This window comes from Aquarana catesbeiana, linkage group LG03 (genome assembly GCF_042186555.1).
Source record: "Aquarana catesbeiana isolate 2022-GZ linkage group LG03, ASM4218655v1, whole genome shotgun sequence".
Classification (NCBI taxonomy): Eukaryota; Metazoa; Chordata; class Amphibia; order Anura; family Ranidae; genus Aquarana; species Aquarana catesbeiana.
In genome coordinates, this window is record NC_133326.1 from 101,211,252 (window position 1) to 101,233,681 (window position 22,430).

General features: G+C 45.7%; 1 protein-coding gene across 1 annotated transcript in view; it reads left to right on the forward strand.

The window, feature by feature from the left end:
- LOC141131517 (cysteine repeat modular protein 2-like) overlaps positions 1 to 21,712 on the forward strand; it is a 209,666-nt gene extending 187,954 nt beyond the window's left edge. The window contains exon 16 of the mRNA XM_073618879.1: positions 17,507 to 21,712. Coding sequence (XP_073474980.1) covers positions 17,507 to 17,925 — 419 coding nt within the window. The 3' untranslated portion in view covers positions 17,926 to 21,712. The remainder of the gene's footprint in view (positions 1 to 17,506) is intronic.
- Positions 21,713 to 22,430: the final 718 nt, after the last annotated feature.

Sequence of the window (22,430 nt, forward strand, 5' to 3'; positions counted from 1 at the left end):
TTCCAGCTTCCAAAATGGCGTCGGAGGCCTCGGAGCGCATCTGAGCATGCGCGAACGTGACGTCATCACCGCCGCGACGGCGGCAAGTTTAAAAACGCTGTAATGTCAGCATTTTCTTGTCTCTTCTCTCCTGAACCTGTAAGGAGGAATTTTGACCGGATCTCTTTGCTACTCTACCCAGCTGCTCTACCCTGTCTCTCTATTGCTATCTTCACGCCCAGGTAAGATCTATGGTGTTTTTTCTTTGCTTGTTTACTATCTGCTATCCCATGCATGCTAAGCCACCTATATATTATAGGTTGATTCATCACCTTTCATGGAGACCGTTGCCCAGGTAGACCATCGCCAGCCTACTAGGTAAGAGGGGATGATGGGTAAGTATGAAGAGGAAGAAAAAAGAGAGCCCTCACTAATGCTGTTTAAATTGAACAGCCCCACCAGGTCTTCCAGATCGTCACATTCAAGACGAGGGGAGCCTTCAAGAAGGAGCCGCTCAAGCCACAGGCAGAGTCGCTCAGAGCGCGGCAGAAGTCGCTCAAGTCGCAGAAGCCGCTCAAGTCGCAGGAGGAGCAGATCAAGTCGCAGGAGGAGCCGTTCAAGATCAAGGCATAGTCGCTCCCACCACAAGAAATCCCCTGCGCGCAGGAAATCTGTCACCCAGCCTTCCCGTCCACCCGGGAACTCCTGCTGGATCTGCGGTGCTACAGCACTTCCAGACAAACTAGCCTGTCGCACATGCTTCATTGAGGCAACTAAGGACAGAGAAACAGAGGCAAGAGAACCAATCGAACCATCACCACAAGTCGCAGAGCCAGAGGCCAGCAGACCTATACAAAGTACCTCATCCACTGCCTCATCATCATCAAAGACGTCAGACCCTCTCTCTGACACTGATGATCTAGAGGCATCCACCGGCTTCGACTTCTCACTGATCGACCCATTCGTGAAGTCAGTAAAAGAGGCGATCGACTGGGTGGAAGAAAAAGAAACTCCTCAAAAAGTGAGGAAATACTTTCCAAATCTTAAAAAAGACCCAGAGAACTTCCCGTTCATTGAGGAACTTGAGGATCTAATTAAGGATGAGTGGCAAAAGCCAGAGAAAAAAACTGGCCTCAGCAACAGATTATCAAAGCTCTATCCACTTAAAGAGCCTAACGTCAACCCACTAATATCTCCTCCAGTGGTCGACTCTTCTCTAATGCGCCTCGCCAGGCACGTAACACTTCCAATAGAGGATGCAGTCACATTCAAAGATGTCCTGGATAGAAAGATCGATCTGGATCTTAAGAGAACCTACCTCTCGGCAGGTGGCGCTTGCAGGCCAGCAATAGCATTGGCTGCCGTCGGTAAGGCTATCTCAAGCTGGTCCACGATGGCCGAGAAGCTGGTATCAGAAGGAATGGAGCAGGAGAAAGTTATCTCAGCCCTCCAAGAACTTAGTCTTGCAGGCGACTTTGTCGCAGAAGCCTCTGTGGATATAATTAAAACCACTTCAAGAGCAATGTTAAGCTCAGTAATGGCCAGAAGGGCGCTCTGGTTAAAACCCTGATCGGCAGATCCCTCCTCAAAATCCAATTGGTGTAAAATACCCTTTGATGGCGTAAACCTTTTTGGAGAAAAACTGGACTTGGCTATTTCTAAAGTCACGGGGGGAAAATCGGGACTCATCCCTTCAGATAGGAGGCCCAGACAGCAGAGACCACCGGTTTCTAGAAGAAATCTGCCAGATAAATACAGAGAGGCAAGATCCTACAGGCCCGGAAAAGAGTATAGGAGGAACTGTAAGAATCCCCAGTCATCATTCCTCAAGCTCCAAAAGTCTAAGACCCCTGCCACAGGGGAACAAAAGTCTTTTTGAAGGTGCGTCCGCCCAACCAGCTTTAGTGGGGGCCAGACTCATGAGTTTCAAGCAGGTCTGGGCGGATACAATAAAGGACCCATGGACGATAGACACTGTCCAGTTCGGGCACAAATGGAAATTCAAGACACGGGCTCCAAGAGACCAATTCTCTGTAACCAGATTACCGGCATCTCGGGAAAAAAGGATGCTACTGACAAAATATGTCCAAGACCTGTTACAAAAGGAAGCCATAGTGGAAGTTCCAATATCCCAAAGGTCAACGGGATTCTACTCCCCGTTGTTTCTGGTGAAGAAGAAATCGGGGGATCTACGCCCTGTCTTAGATCTAAAGAATCTCAATCGCTCAATCTTAGTTGAGACATTCAAAATGGAGAGCCTCCAGTCAATTCTTCGGGCCATGAATATCGGGGATTGGATGCTTTCCGTCGATTTACAAGACGCCTATCTGCACGTCCCCATTCACATCTCATTCCAAAAGTTTCTCCGCTTTGCGGTAGGTCTCCATCATTTTCAATTTCGAAGTCTCCCGTTCGGGATCTCCACCGCTCCAAGGACATTCACAAAAATCTTACTGCCAGTAATAGCCTTACTAAGAGAACAAGGATTGAGAGTCCATCATTACCTGGACGACATCCTTTTGCTAGCAGACAATCAGGATTCCCTTCTACTGCATCGATCCATTCTGATTACCACCCTACAAAACTTCGGCTGGATCATAAACTGGGGGAAAAGCAATCTGCAGCCCACTCAGAGAATGATATTCCTGGGGGCGGAACTAGACACCCGTCTCAATACGGTGGAACTTCCGCGGGAAAAAATTCCCAGCCTCATTCAGAAGGCAAGAAAGTTATTAGCCTCTACCACACTACCAGCCCAGGAGTACCTCAGCATACTGGGGTCATTCTCAGCAACCATCCCAATGGTACAATGGGCCCAATGGAACACCAGACCTCTGCAAGCATCACTGTTAAAACAATGGAACGGGGTATCATTGTCTCAGCCAATCATAGTCCAAAAAGAAATAAAACAATCACTCTGGTGGTGGACCAGATTGAACAATCTGAAGAGATGCAGGCATATAGTCCCTCTTCCTCAGGAAATAATCACTTCAGACGCCAGCCTGAAGGGCTGGGGGGCACACTACCGCCATCACGCAGTCCAGGGCCTTTGGACATTCAGAACACAGAACGTGGTTTCAAATATATTGGAGATGAAAGCAGCTTTCCAAGCTCTGTTAGCCTTCAGCCCCCTCCTCAGGGGGAAAGAGGTCCTGCTAAAATTGGACAACAGAGTGGCAGTTGCCTATATCAACAGGCAGGGGGGCACCAGGAGTCGCTCCATGATGCAGGAAGTCCGTCCAGTCTTCGAGTGGGCACAGCTGAACCTGTCGGGATTAACGGCAGCGTATGTCCCAGGAGTCCAAAATCAACTAGCCGACTCTCTAAGTCGGACCTTTGTATCAAACAATGAGTGGGCCTTAAGTCACCAAGCCTTTACCCTCATAACCCAAACCTGGGGGATACCGGATATAGACCTGGCGGCAACACCGGTCAACACGAAATGCCAGAGATATCTAGCCAGAATTCCTTTCCCATCGGCAGAAGGCACGGATTGCCTACAACACGACTGGAACTTCCGTTTGGGGTACATATTTCCTCCAACGCCACTCATTCCGAGATTCTTACTCAGACTCAAGAGGTTGAAAGCCACAGTGCTAGCAGTCCTCCCATTTTGGCCGAGACGACCATGGTTTACGACGCTCCTCCAATTGAGCACAGCAGAACCACTGACACTCCCAATGACAGCGGATATACTGTCGCAGGGGCAACTCCTTCACCCATTTCCGGAGAGGCTGCATCTAACAGTATGGAGATTGAAAGGACTAGGTTCTTAGTCCAAGGTTGCTCCCAGAAAGTGATAGACACTCTCCTCCAGGCCAGAAAATCCACGACCAATAAAACCTATAAAAGGGTCTGGGAGAGTTTTCTCTTAATCGCACAACAGCAATCCTGGAACCCGGCATCTCCATCAGTTGCTCAGATCCTCGAGTTTCTCCAGTTAGGTCTAGATAAAGGTCTTGGGTCTAGTACCCTGAAGGTACATGTATCAGCCCTATCCGCTATGACAGGAGTGAAATGGGCTCAAGAACCTCTCATCATCCAATTTCAGAAGGCTTGCCTAAAGTTGAGACCACCTAGGAAACCTTCCTTCCCGACATGGGATCTTTCAGTAGTGTTGGAAGCCTTATCCCATGAGCCATTTTTTCCGTTAGAGAATGTTTCCCTGTGGGACCTAACTCTCAAAGTCACTTTCCTAATAGCAATTACATCAGCTAAAAGGGTATCGGAAATTCAAGCCTTACAGGCTAAGGAACCATACTTGATGTTCTATCCAGACAAAGTAGTCTTAAAACTATCGGATCGCTTCATCCCGAAAGTGTCATCATCTTTCCACTTTAACCAAGAACTATGTCTCCCCACCCTCTCCACAGAACAGGGTGATCCACATCCGCTTGACATAAAGTCAAATATCCAGGCCTACCTCCTGGCAACCAGCAATTTGAGGAAGACAGAGGACCTACTGGTCATTCCTCATGGGTTTAGAAGAGGACAAGCAGCAACCTCTCGCACCATCGCAGCATGGTTGGTGAAGATCATTAAGAGAGCTTACGCATCTAACAACGCACGAGTACCTGAGGGCTTAAGGGCACACTCCACAAGGGCAATGGCGACCTCCTGGGCGGCCTACTGCAGGGTATCAGCCGAAACCATCTGCAAAGCAGCCACTTGGTCTTCAAAAACCACTTTTATTTCTCATTATAAAGTGGACTCCGCTAGATTGTCCACGGTAGAATTTGGGAGAGCAATTATTCAGGCTAACTCCTCAATACCTTCTAAATAAAAAACTTATCTTTTGCTCATACCCACCCAGTTTGCGAGTTATTCCCCATAGGTGTATGCTGCCATGATGCGACAGGAAAACGGAAAATTGTATACTCACCTTTCCGTAATTTTCCTTTCCTGTCGCATCTCATGGCAGCATACAAATGCCCACCCATCTGAGGTGAGGTATATATACACGGAGAATGCTGGGGCAGGGGCTCTCTCAGACTTTAATAGCTACGCGGTCCTATCAGGTTGCGGGGGCGGAGCCACAACCCATAGGTGTATGCTGCCATGAGATGCGACAGGAAAGGAAAATTACGGAAAGGTGAGTATACAATTTTCCGTTTTCTCACCTCTGATCAATTAGAAAATAACTGCAGTGATTTGGAAGAAACTTTCCAGGCTGCGGAGACAAAAGAAATACATACAGTAGATGTAGATGTCTACATCTCTATTGGTTGCATTATAGCTTCAGCACCAGAAAAAAAATCCAAGACACAGATGTTGCAGAGAAGGATTACTGCCCTCTGTATGGAAACAGTGGTCTCTCCGCAAGCACTACAATATACTCTGTTGAGTCAGACCTACAGTTCTGCAGTCAACAAATTGGTTGCTCTCTGCTGATTAGAGAGCTCTAGTTCTGAGTCTGTGAGCAGCAGTGGCATTGCTAGGGGGTGGCTTTTGGGGCTATAACCCCGAGTTTCTTACCAGGTGGGTGCAGTCTGACAATTAGCAGGTGTGTTCCGTTCCCGGGCACCTTCATTCCTGGACAATACAGTGTCCCGGAATGAAACTAACACTGGGAGCAATCCGGAATGCAGGGGACAGGGGCGGACTGAGCCTCGGTAGCGCTGGCTTCGGCTCTGCCCCCGTCTCCACCTGACTCTACTCTTGGCCACTGGTTTCTAGAGCCACCTAGTGTCTAGCAACCAGTGATGTCATGGCCGCGACTCCCTCCCTGCCCAACATTTAAAGCAGAGGAGGATTCCACTTCCTCCTCCTAGTGCTTGTGGGGCCTAAAGAGTTGAGCCCAGCCCCTTTGTCATGGTCCTGGACTGGAGTGTCCCACCGCTGGTCCGGTGGCGGTGGGGGGCAGGGCAGCAGCATCAAACAGGGAGGGGGAGGCCTGGGCAGAGCCCAGGAGGGATTGAGAGAGAGAAGACGAGACCTCACCGCCACCCAAAGCAGTAACCCAGCATCTCCCAGAGCCTGCACTCCTCCCAACATTCTCTCCTAGCTGTGACTGTCATGGAACCCGAGGAAAACAGGCTGACGGAGGACAGGTGGGAGGTAGGTGGATCGCACACATGCCTACCCACACAGACAGGGGCTTTTACAGTAGGGATTTCAGGCAGGGATAGGGGGTCACTCTTTCCCACCCCCTCTCTCTCACCCGCCCCCCCTCTCTCTCTCTCACCCATCCTCATCCCTTCTCTCTCACTCCCTTCTCTCTCACCCACACTCACCCCCTTCTCTCTCATCTCATGAGATATATATATATATATATATATATATATATATATATATATATATATATATATATATACATACATACACACACACGTATATTATATACATGTGTATGCCCGCCCAAGCGTATGAATTTCTTTACTTTGCTGCTATGGGCTCTAGCCCCAGATCTTTTGTAGACCTAGTAACGCCCCTGGCGAGGGGCGTGTTGGACTGCTGTAGAGAGATTGCTGCTTCCATGCAGAGAGCAAAGGTGCCTCTCTTCAACATGCTGCCTTTGCCTTGGATGTTGTGCTGGTGATGGACCTCTAATATAGCAAATAGAGCAGTAAGACAATGACATATATTTCTTTCCTTCTTCCATCTCTCTCAAATTACCTTTTTTATGTTTGATTTAAACTACAGCTAGGCATTAACATATTAAATTAGAGCTGTTAAAAAACTGCAAATAATCCTCTTCAAAATGATAAGGGGCTTTTGTGTAGATTGAGTTTGTCCTAAAATGATTGCTCCAAACCATTGAAATATAAAGAAAAAACTGTACCGAGAGAAATATGAGGGTTCTTCAAAAAGTTTCCATACTTTTTTAATTATGCAGAAACATTTTGAAGACCCCTTGTCATTGTTGACATCATTGCTGACGTCTTACTATGAAAATACCAGCTACCCGGCCACCATGCGGATCCAGTGGCTTTAATACATGTTCAATAACCAGAATAAGTGTACAAATCAGGAGTTTAGATTTTCTAATCTGCATGCTTGTTCTGGAGTTGTGGCTCAGAAAATCCTAAAGCGGTATTAAACCCAAAACCCCAAAAATGTAATATATTGCTAATTACTAATCACTGGCTGGATGGCTGCATTAGCTTTTTTTATTATAGGCTTTTCCCCTCTGTTTACACCTGGGGATCTGGCCAGTAACACACCTCCTGTATTGGAGCACCCACACTCTGGATGAAGGAGCAACAGAGACACCATTGGACAGCATATTTGTCAGTTTGGTGGAAGGGGAATGTTAAGCCTCACATGGGGCAGATCCGTCCAAGCAGAATCCCCCTGCTCAGTGGAGATCTATCTGCCCCGGTCGTTTGGTCTAATATTAATTCACTATTGTCACACAACTGGGTGGGCTCAGGGCACAGTGCTGTGCGCCCCAAGCCCACCTTTTTTTGGAGCCAATTAGAGCCTCAGTCTCTAATCATGTGCTTAAAAAAAAAAAAACTCCATTGAAACCCATGCATCCAGGGCCCTGCATGTAGATTAGGGGCTGGGCGCATGGATTAGGGGGGGCGGCGCCCCTTATGGACGGGCCGCCACTGCCGTTGATTCCCATTGAGCAGGTGGATAACAGGTCCGCTTAGCTGTGCAGACCGCCCGCTCTCCTCTATGGGGCAGTCGGATGGAAACAGACTGCATGTCCGTTTTCATCTTCATCTGCTGGATGGATGGCAAACGTATCGCCATACATTTGTTTTCAATGAATTTTGTTGGATCGGATGGCAGTTGGGTGTCAGCGCACACATATCTGCTGACATCCGCGGACCCATAGAGGACAATGGGCGGCCCAAACGGGTCTTCCTGAAATAGATAGGCAGACCTGATCAATCCGCTGGTGTTAGAGGAGCCTAAGATGTATTAGCAGGTTTAGATACACCAACTAATTGAAGCCAAACTACATTTTTTAAGCAGTTACAGCAACAGTTTGTTTTTTCATTTCGGAAAAATGTTTTACATAAATAAATAAAAGCTGACCATTGTAAGCACCCCTGTCAGTGGTAAACTGTTTGTCTCAACCCTCTACATCTGCCACATTTGCAGAACAGCTTGTTCTGTTGAAGAACAACAGACTTGCTGGCAGGATTACCAGGGAAAAATAAAGCCCAAAAAAGAAAACGAATGCAGGCACCACATCTGATAATCAGTATAACTATATTGTCTTTGCTTCGTAAAATTTTTTAACAAGGGCTACAGAGTAGGGATGAGCCGAACACCCCTCCAGTTCGGTTCGTACCAGAACCTGCGAACGGACCGAAAATTCGCACGAACGTTAGAACCCCATTGACGTCTATGGGACTCCAACGTTCAAAATCAAAAGTGCTAATTTTAAAGGCTAATTTGCATGGTATTGTCCTAAAAAGGGTTTGGGGACACAGGTCCTGCCCCAGGGGACATATATCAATACAAATAAAAGTTTTAAAAACGGCTGTTTTTTCGGGAGCAGTGATTTTAATGATGCTTGAAGTAAAAAAAAAGTGAAATATTGATTTAAATATCGTACCTGGGGGGTGTCTATAGTATACCTGTAAAGTGGCGCGTGTTTCCCGTGCTTAGAACAGTCCCTACACAAAATGACATTTTTAAAGGAATAAAAGTCATTTAAAACTGCTTGCGGCTTTAATGTAATGTCGGGTCCTGGCAATATGGATGAAAATCAGTGAGACAAACGGCATGGGTACCCCCCAGTCCATTACCAGGCCCTTTGGGTCTTGTATGGATATTAAGGGGAACCCCGCACCCAAATTAAAAAAAGGAAAGGTGTGGGGCCACCAGACCCTATATACTCTGAACAGCAGTATACAGGCGGTGCAAACAAGACAGTGACTGTAGGTTTGTTGTTAAGTAGAATCTGTAATTTTGAACTGGTACATTTTTAACGTGTTTAGCTCAAGCAAAAAAAATCTATTTTAAGCTTTTTGGAAAACATAGGGAAGGGTTATCACCCCTGTGACATTTGTTTTGCTGTCTGTGCTCCTCTTCAGAAGATTTCACCTCACTTTTTGTCCCAATGACAAATGTTTTTTGAAAATTTGGGGTTTTTAGTGAAACAAGGATTGGTGATAAAGCATCAGTGGAAAGGAGAAACATTTTCCCATATTAACTCTTACAGGAGAGAATTTCCCTTCCTAGGGGTAGATTTCATCTCACTTCCTGTTGTCTCCTTCCGTTTGCAACTAGGAGTCATTTGTAAGTTGGATGTTTGAAAGTAGGGGTCTGCCCTATATACTCAACAGAAATTTGGGCCTTAGGTGTTGGTGTTGCCACAACACTGTAAGCCCTCACAGGACCCTGCTGTGAAATATTAGTTCAAGAATTGTAATTACATGCCCCTGTTGAACAGGGGCAGAAAAATTGGGCCTTTGGTGGTGGTGGTGCTGGTGCCACAACACTGTAAGTCCTCACAGTTACTCTTGTTGGGCGCAGAAACAGGCCCTGCTGTGAAATATTAGATCAAGAATTGTAATTACATGTCCCTGTTGAACAGGGGCAGAAAAACTGGGCCTTAGGCACTGGTGCCGCAACACTGCAACCCCTCACAGATACTCTAGTTGGAGCGCAGGAACTAGCCCTGCTGCAAAGAATTGCATCAAAAATTGTAATTACACGCCCCTGTTAAACAGGGACTGAAAAATTGGGCCTTAGGCACTGGTGGCAGCGCCCAGAACCAAAAATGTTCTTACAAGCTATCAGCATGATCATTGAGGAGGAAGAGGATAATTACTCAGCATAACAGGATAGTCACTCGGCATCAGCATAGACAGTCTTTGAAGGGATTTGACATTTCCAAAAAAATTATTCGGTTACATCAGCATCAGGTGCTTGGTAGCTGGTGGTGATCCAAGACTGATTCATTTTTATGAAGGTCAGTCGATCGACCGAGTCGGTGGACAGATGCACCCTGTGATCGGTTACAAAGCCTCCAGCATCACTGAATTTGCGTTCCGAAAGAATGCTGGATGCAGGACAGGCCAGTAGCTCAATTGCATACTGTGCAAGCTCTGGCCAGTGATCCATCCTCAAGACCCAGTAACCCAGAGGATTTTCGGTGGGAAAGGTGTCCAAGTCAGATCTTGCATCTAGGTATTTCTGCACCATGTAAAACAGACGCTGGCAATGGTTGCTGGAACCGATCGTACCTTGGAGCTGCGGACTAAAAAATTGTCTGACCGCATCGGTCAGACGGCCACCTTCTCCACCGCTCCTTCTTTGAGTGACCGAAGCCTCAGCAACACGTTGTCCAGGAACAGGAGTTTGTAACCTCCCAGTCTCTGGGAACGCGTTGCACAGACCTTTCTGCAAGGCCTCCCAAAGATGTTTCATCCTCTGCTCCCTCTGCGATGGCAAGATAAGGTCTGCAACCTTACCCTTGTAACGTGGATCAAGGAGGGTTGCCAGCCAGTATTGATCCCTCTCCTTGATACTACGAATACGAGGATCCTTCCGCAGGCTTTGCAGGATCAGGGAGGCCAAGCAGTGTAGGTTTGCTGAGGCATTTGGTCCGGAGGCCTCTGGGTCACTAAGGACGACATGATCCGCAGCCACCTCCTCCCAGCAACGTACAAGTCCATAGGTTTCTTGGGACTGTAAATGATCCCTTAAAGACTGCTGTTAATGCTGAGTGCCAGGCTTCACCTCCAGGCTGACACAATCCTCCTCCTCCTCCTCCTTGTCCTCTTCCTGTGTGATCGGCAGGCACGCAGGAACACCATCTGGATAAACGGGGCCTTGAGAGCTAAGGAAGTCCTCCTCTTCCTGCCTCTGTTCTGCCTCAAAGGCCCTCATCTTTTGGCCTGTGTACTTGCATAGTCCCTTGAACGCCTGCGGAGCACCGCTGTTTCTGAGGACAAAGCACGGGAAGAGGCCATGGAGGAAGAAGAAGAGGAGGGGGTGGAGGAGAGAGGTGTGTCAGAATCACCAGTAGTGGCATTTTGGAGGCGTGGTGGCGGAACAACCTCCAACACTACTGCACCTTGTCCTGCATCCAGCTGCCAGCAGAGTCACCCAATGCGCCGTGAAACTTGGGTAACATCCCTGTCCATGCCTGCTGGACCATGAGTCAGCGGTAATATGCACCTTACCGCTGACCGCCATGTCCAGCGAGGCCAAGAATTACCTGCCACTGAGGAATCGCACATTCCACAAACTCACGGAAGGGGGCAGAGTCTACCAACTGAAAAGATAGCAGTTGAAGTGCTAGCAATTTTGCCAAGTTAGCATTCAACCGCTGGGCATGTGGATGGCTGGGAACGAACTTCTTTCAGCGGTGCAGCGGCTGGGGCAGGGAAATTTGCCTGGTACAATTTGACGTTGGTGTACCGATAGCAGATTGCCCGCAAGTACTTGGCTGTGGCACACCTAATTCTACACCTTCATTCCTCTCAGTGTAGTTCTCAGAGAGGACTGAAGGTATAGTGGGGTTGGAGATCCCAGCTGATGAGGAGCAAGGAGAGGTCCTCTTTGTTCTTTGGTGTGGGTCTTTTAGGTACGCTTGCCAACGAACTGCATGGCAGGTCAAAATATGTCTGCTCAAGCATGTGGTGCCCAAGCGGGAGATGTTTTGGGCACGCGAGATACGATTGAGACATACGTTGCAAATAGCAGCGGTGCGATCTGATGCACTTGTCTCAAAAAAGGCCCACACCAAAGAACTTTTGGAATAACTCACAGAGACAGCAGCGCCCTGCACATGCGGAGCTCTGCGGTGTGATGCAGTCAGTGTGCTGCACTTAGGCTGGCCCCTGGAGGGCATCCTGCCTCTTTGGTGATGTGCCTCTGTCATGAACAGGTGTGACCAGATTGTGTGGACTGCAAAGAGGAAACCAAAACGCATGTAAAGTGAATAAGAATAATGTTTATTTAAGATAAGTGATATAAATAAACAAACACCCCAAATACAAATAGTGCTCAACCAACCAACAGAAACCCACAGACAACAGATAATATATACAGCCAAAGGAAAGTACCAAAATCAAACACAATAGCCAGGCCAGGGTCATACACAGGGGATCAGCGACTGAACAAGGGCAGGATAGGAGAGGGAGATAATGGATGGGATATGGCTACAAGGAAATAGGAACACAGGAGGGACAGGATTAGGATGGGATCGGATACAGGCTCAGGAGCAGGTTTAGGTTCAGATACAGGTTCAGATACAGGTTACGGGTCAGGGCGCAAGGAAGAAAGATACCAAGGCAAGCATGTGAGGGCCCTGCCGGGTATTTATAAGGCTGCAGTAATTGACCTCACGTTACACCTGAGCGCAGAGGGTGCTATCTGCTCCACACTGCCAGAGTACACCCGCTGGTGGACACCGGTACTACGGCCCAAGGATGCAACAGTGCCACCAGCAGGTGAGTCCTCTTATTACAGGTCCCAGGTGTTGGAAGACACCCGGTGGTGGACACTGGTACTGCGATCCAAGAGACCAATAGCGCCACCAATGGGTAAACCTTTTCATGACAGTACCCCCCCGCAAAGGAGCGGCCTCCGGACGCTCCAACTAGATTAAATTGTCCAAAGTTTATGGCCTCAAACCGAACAACAGATGAGGGCACATCAGGCTGGGCATCGGGTACTTCAGGCTGGGCATCAGGCACTTTAGACTGGGCAGCAGATACATCAAACCGGACAGCGGGCACATCAGAGCAGACAGCGGGCACATCAGAGCAGACAGCGGGCACAACAGAGCAGACAGCGGGCACAACAGAGCAGAAAGCGGGCACATCAGAGCAGACAGCGGGCACAACAGAGCAGACAGCGGGCACAACAGAGCAGACAGCGGGCTCCGGGTCATCGAGCTGGGCAGCAAGCTCTGGATAGTTGAGCTGGGCAGCAGGCTCCGGGTCATCGAGCTGGGCAGCAAGCTCCGGATCGTCGAGCTGGGCAGCAAGCTCCGGCCCAGCGAGCTGGACACCGGGCACTGGTCCGGCAAGCCAAATAACGGGTACTGGCTTAAAAGGCCAAGTGACGGACTCCGACATAGTAGACTGAGTAAAGGGCACCGGTTTAACAGACTAGGTAACGCGCACCGGCTCAGCGGACTGGGTAACGGGCACCGTGCAGGCGGCCTTATATAGTGTGGGGGGTGTACTAAACCCCCTGAGCCATAATTGGCCAAAGCCTCCTTGGCTTTGGCCAATTACGGCTCTCTGTTCAGATGGCGCTGTGATTGGCCAAGCATGCGGGTAATAGTGCATGATTGGCCAGTCGTCAGCCAGCAATGCACTGCGATGCCGCAGTGAATTATGGGCCGCGACGCGCCCATATCATTCGTAATTCGGCAAACGACCGAACACACGATGTTCGAGTTGAACATGGGTTCCACTCGAACACAAAGCTCATTCCTACTACAGAGTTTGACAGGAAGCACTGTACATTAAACTTGCCAATTAAGTCCAGTGGAGCTGCACCACAACCTGGAGCTGAATGCCTGGCTTGCAGTTGCAACGCGGCCCTACAGTGTAAAATTGTGAAAATAAAAGTAAAAAAAAAAAACAAAACAGGAGTTCCATAGGAGGCACCACAGATTGCTTTTCAGAGGGCAGTAAGCAGTACTTTTAATGTGGAAGAAGCCTTAAAAAGGTAAGTGTATGTAAACTTTAATGCCCTGTACACACGATAGGATTTTCCGATGGAAAATGTGTGATAGGACCTTGTTGTCGGAAATTCCGACCGTGTGTCCATAGGAATTTCTGACACACAAAGTTTGAGAGCTTGCTATAAAATTTTCCGACAACAAAATCCGTTGTCGGAAATTCTGATCGTGTGTACACAAATCCGACGCACAAAGTGCCACGCATGCTCAGAATAAATTAAGAGATGAAAGCTATTGTCTACTGCCCCGTTTATAGTCCCGACGTACGTGTTCTAGGTCACCGCGTTCAGAACGATCGGATTTTCCGACAACTTTGTGTGACTGTGTGGAGGCAAGACAAGTTTGAGCCAACATCCGTCGGAAAAAAATACATGGATTTTGTTGTCGGAATGTCCGATTAATGTCCGACCGTGTGTACAGGGCATAAGACCCCTTTCACACTGAGGCTGTTTTCAGGCGTTTTAGCGCTAAAAATAGCGCCTGAAAGCTGTATCCCATTTGAATGTGTGCTTTCACACTGGGGCGGTGCACTTGCGGGACGGTAGAAAAAGTCCTGCAAGCAGCATCTTAGGGGCATGTTTGGAGCGCTATAAATAGCGCTTTAAAAATGCCCCTGTCCATTGAAATGAATGGGTAGCGCTTCCAAAGCGCTTTGAAAGTGGCGCAAAAGGGGTCTTTTTTTTTTTTTGAGGGTCACTTTGTCACGTGAAAAAATCGCCCCCCCCCTAGCGCCCAAAAAGCGTCGCTAAAATGCAGCTAAAGCTTTGCAAAAAGGACCGGCACTTTAGCAGCGCTTCAGTGTGAAAGGGATCTAACAATGAACTTCTGTTATATCTATTCAGTTAGTGAAAAATATAACTGATCTTGTCTGCTGATAACTTTTTCTGCCCTCTACCTGTGTTGCACTGTTATCAGTTACATTGTTCTCAGCTACGTCCGAATACTACAGATCCCCCTCCCCTTTATGTTTGAAGAAGAGGGGAGGTTTCTGTAGTCCTATCGTGTTTTCTCATGTGGATACAATAGGGTGATTGAGCATTGTCAACATAGGACAGAAGGTGTGTTACTGGCAGGTAAAAATATTGGTGAAAAAATATAAAAAAAAAAAAAAGAAAATGAATGCAACCACCACCTCTAAAGACTGTAAAATTGCAATATATTACATTTATGTTATTTGGTTTTGATATGCTTTAACACAAAGCTCCAAATGGCTTCTTTGTTTTGTGCTTGGACTTTATATTACATATGTTTTGTTCACAAATGTTAAAGTATATTTTATATGATTGTACTAGTTTGGTATTTGGTAGGACAGAGGTTATAGTAGCTGCAATAAGTACCTAGAAGTTGAATATAAATGTTTACAGCAGAAGGAACTTTCTTTTTTATTACATTTGAAATATAACTTGGAAAGATAGGCTGACAGATGTCATCCTTTGTATTTCCGTGATCTGATGCAAATGTTTCTTTTGGGTTGACTTATTAACAGGAGTACAGATTTCAGCTTTAGAACAGTATTGGCAGTTGTTTGCACTGGGGGTTCCTACCTCCAGGGAAATATTTTTAATTGATGTGTAGGAAATTAGGTCAGTATTATCAGTTTGTACTGTTCAGATCTCTCAAGCTCCTTATCTGTCCAGGGGTAAACAAATATATGCCAGTGCGGACCAGAGTTCTTGAAGAGCTGCATGCATGTACCCACAATCCATGCAATTCAATGAGCTGCCTAATGTACCAACAAAAAGGCACATCTGTCAGGAACCATAAACTTGACTGAGACAGAAATCGCAATTAAAATCACAAATCTTTAATGAAATGGCAAAAATAACACAGTTCAGGAACATAGTCAAAACAGAAGCCAGTGTTTAGATGCCAGAGAAGGTAAAGAAATGAGCTGGGTCAGGAAACCAGAAGTCAGCGTAGGGAGGAGCCAAAATAAGGAACAGGAATCAAAGGGAAGTCAGCCAGACCAAGTCATACACAGGAGCACAGGAAGGAAGACACTTAGAGATCATAGACCATGCAAGGGCAAGGAGGAAATGAGCTAAGCTGTTTAACCACTTCAGCCCCGGAAGATTTTACCCCCTTCCTGACCAGAGCACTTTTTGCGATTCGGCACTGCGTCGCTTTAACTGACAATTGCGCGGCTGTGCAACGTTGCACCCAAACAAAATTGACTTCCTTTTTTTCCCACAAATAGAGCTTTCTTTTGGTGGTATTTGATCACCTCTGCGGTTTTTATTTTTTGCGCTATAAACAAAAAAAAAAAAGAGCAACAATTTTGAAAAAAACGCAATATTTTTTACTTTTTGCTATAATAAATATCCCCCAAAAATGTATAAAAAAAATATTTTTTTCCTCAATTTAGGCCGATATGTATTCTTCTACATGTTTTTGGTGAAAAAAAAAAAATCGCAATAAGTGTATATTGATTTTGCATATTGGTTTGCGCAGAAGTTATAGCATCTACAAAATATGGCATTTTTTTGGCATTTTTATTATCATTTTTTACTAGTAATGGCAGCAATCTGCGATTTTGACACATTTTTGGGACCGTCGGCATTTTTACAGCGATCAGGGCTTTGAAAATGCATTGATTACTGCAAAAATGACACTGGCAGTGAAGGGGTTAACCACTAGGGGGCAATCAAGGGGTTAATGTGTTCCCTAGTGTGTGTTCTAACTGAAGGGGGAGGGGACTGTGTAGGGGAAGAGATAGATCGCTGTTTATACTCTGTATGAACAGACGATCTGTCACTTCTCCCCTCAGAGAACCAGAAACTGTGTGTTTACGCACACAGATCCCGGTTCTCCGTGTGCCCTGAGCGATTGCGGGAGCCCGGCGGTGATTGCGACTGCCGGGCACTCGTATCGGCTCTAGTGGCCACAGGGTAAAGTGATGTTACATAACGTTGTTTTGCCCAGCTGTGCCATTCTGCCGCAGTATAACTGCGGCGGATGGTTGGCAAGTGATTAAATAGCAAAAGGGGTTGGCTGTAGGCTGGACTAATGAGGCAGGTTAATGGTAACCAGGTGAGTCACTGTTTCTGGCAATTACCTGACAGCTGAGCAGCTTCTGTGCACTGAAAGAAAAGAGCTGCTCGTTAACTAGCAGGAGCCAGCCCTGACAACATTATACTGCAACGCATTGTAATGCACGTCCTTCTACATGGTACATTGGGGTTCCATTTAGAATTCATATTAGTGTACAGTAGTGTATATAGGCCTTAGAGCTAACCATTTGCTTGGGGTAGGAAGGTAGCAGAAAACAGTAGACCAAGGGGAGAGAAATAGATGCAACCCCAGCTTTAGTATTGTATTCTGCAGGACTCCTACGCTGTCAGAATACACTGATCAGCGTGGAGAGCAATTGGCTGCATGTGCTGATCGAACACAGCACATGTGCTGATCGGCGGCTGTCTCGGCTCCTCCCTGCAATAGCTAACCTCCCTCTGGGAAGCTCTATCCTGAGGGGGTTAGCTTGCGGGCGCGCTCCCTGTCATACACGCTGCATCCATAGACACAGCGTATATGACTCGTTCCCGCCCCCCGACGGGCCGCGTCATTGGATGTGATTGACAGCAGCGCGAGCCAATGGCTGCGCTGCTATCAATCTATCCTATCTATCCAATCAATGGCCAGACTCCGCGGAGAAGAGGACGCTGGGGGACGCGCACAGCAGGTGAACGGGCTCAGGTAAGTAAATGGGGGGCTGGGGGGAGCCATCATTGCCAGGTGTTTTTTCACCTTAATGCATAGGATGCATTAAGGTGAAAAAACACAAACCTTTACAACCCCTTTAATTATCCCTGTTTAGTTTTAATTAACTCCATTCCCCCTTTCTTTCCTTTTTTTATATGCATTATTCAATTGGCCAAATACTATGAAATTCTAATTCTTATTCTACCCATTCCCTTGCAGTACTTTGCATAAAACACCTACAAGTTGAAGCCGAACAGGTTGCCTTGAAGAACCTGAAGCTGGCCAACAGATTGCCTCCCAAAGGCTCTTATTATTCTGCTGTCACCCCTGTTTTGGTTCTGGTGCTGTTGATCATGGCAGTGGCAGTGTTTGTTATGAAACAAGCCAAGTCCAAAAAGATCCTGTGTTGGAAACCAAGCTATGAAAGGCTGAATGGCAATTTCAGGACTATGACATACTGTGATGAGGACACCATTGTTCATAAGAATGCCTCTGATGCTGAAGAGGAAGATAGTATGGATGAATGTGACATAGTATACAGCACTGGGGATGGAACGGTGTACAAAAAGTATAGCTTTAAGTTAAGATCAGCCAATAATAGAGTGTTGCAGGAATTGGCGTGTATAAACAAAGTATGATGTTTTGGAATGTTATTTTTGTATGCATCGGTTCCAACCAACATATATCTGAGCAACATATATTCATAGCACAGTGTTAAACACAAGGGGAAGTCAGATTAGCTTTCTGTTAGTTCATTGCTGGATTTCCTAAATCAAGTTGCCAGAAAAAAATTAGTATCTGAGAAATGGATTGATAGGGAGGAATGGACAGATAGTCACCTTTCTTTTTCTTAAAAAAAATCTCAAAAACAACTAGAAAATGCATTTCCTGGGGAAAATGCGAGGGAATGCTAAATAGCTGAATTGCTAAAACGGCCCCCAGCAAAACTGCCCCCATCATATTGCCATCAAAACTGCCCCATCAGAATTGCCCCATAAAAATTGTCCCCATCAAAACTGCCCCATCATAGTGCCCCCATCAAAACTGCCCCCATCAAAACTGCCCCATCATATTGCCACCTTTAAAACTTCTCCATTAAAATTGTCCCCATCAAAACTGCCCCATCATATTGTCACCATCAAAACTGCCCCCATCAGAATTGCCCCATCAAAACTGCCCCATCATATTGTCACCATCAAAACTGCCCCATCAAAACTGCCCCATCATATTCCTCTATTATAAATCAGTACATGGTGTGACTGTCCCCTCCCCCGGGCTCTGTAATCAGAGCTGAGATGCTCCAGCCACCCCCCCCCCCCCTGTGTATAACAGAAGCTTTGGTAACCATGGCAACAAAAGCAACACAGTACACTCTGATTAATGGCTAAAATTTCCTGAAATGACCTCTAAACAAAAAGCTTTTTCACAAAAACTGTAAAAGGTATCAAACTGAAAAGATATAGCCAGATAGCTGAATATTTTGTGAACATTTTAAAGTTTGTTTGGCGTCTATAGGTGAAAGTATGAAGGAGCTGAAACTTTTTGGAGCGGAAGAAGGTTTTAAGGATCTGAAGCATGCTCCCATTGACTTCAATGTTAAAAAAAAGTGTTAAAAAGCTTAATATTTTAAAAAGTATAAATAGTAGAAATAAAGTTGAAAAAGTCCCATCATCAGCTGAAAGAGACGAACATTTTAATAGTTGAATGGTTTTAATAGCTGAAAGTATGCAGAAGTTACTCAGAGCCAAAAAACATACAGAATAAAGAAATGATACAAAATAAATAAAATCGAATAACAATAGTGGGACTGCTAAAGCAGTCCCACTGATAAGGATGTCTTCCTCCTGGTAGATTAATGTAGATGTGATAGAGCAGAAATTATAGCTGGCCATTCATGGATTGAAATTCATATGGTTCAGCAGGGACCAACTGAATTCTGATCCATGTATGGGCACACTGGTTGTACAGCAGTTGATCTACTGATCGACTTCTGTACAACCAGCCTGTTGAATAAATGCGGCACGATCAGCGCTGCCGACTATAGCTAACTATAGCCAGCAGCACTGATCAATGTATTCTGATACTGGGGAATCCGCTGGCGGAATACAATATATGAAATGTCTGGGGGAAAGTGGGTCAGTTTTTTCGCTTAACCCACTTTTCTGAATGAAAAAAAAGGACCCAGCTATAGCCAGCTTAAAAGTTGGGCGATTTAGCACATGAGCGAAAACATACTTGTCTCTAAATAATAATCTGAGTATTTGTATAGAATAACATCCTCAGTCACAGCATCTCCCTCCCTACTCACCGTCCCTCACAGCACCTCCATCCCTGGTCAGTACCTTCAACTCACTTCCCCTCTTCTTCATTACACTGCCTCTCTACCATTCACCTCATACCCCCAGGCACAGCACTTCACCCCCCTGGTCCAATCCCTCTCCACCTATGCCTCTCTACCATTCACCTCACCTCTCAGGTCCCAAGCCCCTCTTACCCCAAATCGCCCCTCTAACCCAGCTGCCCACAATGGCTTCCTGTCACCCACCCCACTCCTGATTATAGTGTTTCCCTCCCGTCACACCCTTTGCTTACCCTGCAACTGTTCCCCACGTTACTCCCAGCTAGGGTTGGCACCTGGCCGGTATTTTACCAGTTTGGGTGCTAATAATGGGAATTGTTTTCAATGTTATTTAGATGCAAAAGACCTTAAGACTGGTATATTTTTCCAAAAAAGGCAGGAACCCAATTCCCAGCTCATGGTTGCCACTAGTCTGCTACTTTTTTAGTGTGTGTGTACTGTACAGTATAAAGTGGATATAAAAAGTCTACACACCCCTAATAAAATTTCAGGTTTCTGTGTAACTTTTATGTGACCTATAAACTGTACATCTCAATTGAAAAGAAACTGAAATCTTTTAGAGGGGAAGTATATAACTGGGAATGTAGCTGTGTTCAGAATTAAGCAATCATATTTAAACGTTAATGTTAAATAGGAGTCAGTACACACCTGCCATCATTTAAAGTGCCTCTGATTAACCCCAAATAAATTTCAGCTGTTCTAGTAGGTCTTTCCTGACATTTTCTTAGTTGCATCCTACAGCAAAAGCCATGGCCTGCAGAGAGCTTCCAAAGCATCAGAGGGATCTCATTGTTAAAAGGTATCAGTCAGGAGAAGGGTACAAAAGAATTTCCAAGGCATTAGATATACCATGGAACACAGTGAAGACGGTCATCATCAAGTGGAGAAAATATGGCACAACAGTGACATTACCAAGAACTGGACGTCCCTCCAAAATTGATGAAAAGACGAATAGGAAACTGGTCAGGGAGGCTGCCAAGAGGCCTACAGCAACACTAAAGGAGCTGCAGGAATATCTGGCAAGTACTGGCTGTGTGGTACATGTGACAACAATCTCCCGTATTCCCTATATGTCTGGGCTATGGGGTAGAGTGGCAAGACGGAAGCCTTTTCTTATGAAGAAAAACTTCTAAGCCTGGCTAAATTTTGCAAAAACACATCTGAAGTCTCCCAAAAGCATGTGGGAAAATGTGTTATGGTCTGATGAAACCAAGGTTGAACTTTTTGGCCATAATTCCAAAAGATATGTTTGGCGCAAAAACAACACTGCACATCACCAAAAGAACACCATACACACCGTAAAGCATGGTGATGGCATCATCATGCTTTGGGGCTGTTTTTCTTCAGCTGGAACAGGGGCCTTAGTCAAGGTAGAGGGAATGATGAACAGTTCCAAATACCAGTCAATATTGGCACAAAACCTTCAGGCTTCTGCTAGAAAGCTGAACATGAAAAGGAACTTCATCTTTCAGCATGCCGACGACCCAAAGCCTACATTCAAATAAACAAAGGAATGGCTTCACAAGAAGAAGATTCAAGTTTTGGAATGGCCCATCCAGAGCCCAGACCTGAATCCGATTGAAAATCTGTGGGGTGATCTGAAGAGGGCTGTGCACAGGAGATGCCCTCACTGTCTGACAGATTTGGAATGTTTTTGCACAAAGTGGCCAAATATTGTGTTGATGGGGAATCCCTCCTGCGGAGAAATTGTGTACACCTGGTGGGGGGGGGGGGGGGCAGGGAGCCAATCCGGCCAGGAGAACACACAGGCTGGTTGATTGATTGATCAAACAACTTGGGTACAATCAACCTGGCCATACATGGTTCAAGTCTCGGCCGGTCCCTGCAGAACCGGACGAGATTTAAACGTCTATGTCCTGCTTAAGAAGATTAATGCGCCTAGATTCACTTGCTCATTTTAAATCTGTCTTAGTTTTGGATTTAAAAATAGATGTTTTTTTCTGTTTGTCATTAACATCTTAAAGGGACCATATACAGTAAATAATAGTTCCAATGTATGTTAATATTTAAAATAAACTTCTTTATGTTTATTGTCTTTTTTAAAATTTTTTTATCCATGTACATGAAAAAACAGTTATATTTGCTATTTTTGAAGACTATGCTTTCTGCTCACACAAGGACTTAGGATTCAGCCAAAAAAGCCTCATAATGACCATGGTGTTTGGCGTCTATTAACAGCTATTCGGTTTACCACTAAAGTGACATTTGCCAGATATTTGCCAGACACAAGAGTGAATGCTACAAGCTATAAAGGCTTTACTAAGGGGTGTGATCAGAAATACTAAAGAATTTGTTCAGAATATTGAGACTGTTCACAGAATGAATTGTGCAAATATTCACTTCAATTATCCAATCATTTAAAAATCTAATTCCTGTTTGCTTATTATATCTGCACATGATTGTATAATTGACATTAATAATCACACTATTTATCGTGAGAAGATTCTTAAATTCTTTAGTAAAGCAGCCCAAGTGTATAGTTGTGCAGTAGGTTGCATTACTTTGGATCAGATTTGAATAACAAAAAATATTTTCTAATCGTCCTGTTCAACTGATATGAAAATCAGGTAGATGACTCCGCAAAGTCACAATCTCACGGATTGGGTTTGAAACAAAATCTGTGTGCTATTGTCGGCTTTAAATTGACAACAATCAAAATATTATAATCAGTGGTGGCTGGTGAAGTTTTAGGATGGGGGGGCGCCAGACCCTGCCCCTCCTTTTTGATCCACCCTACTTCACATAAGCCCCACCCCTTATAGA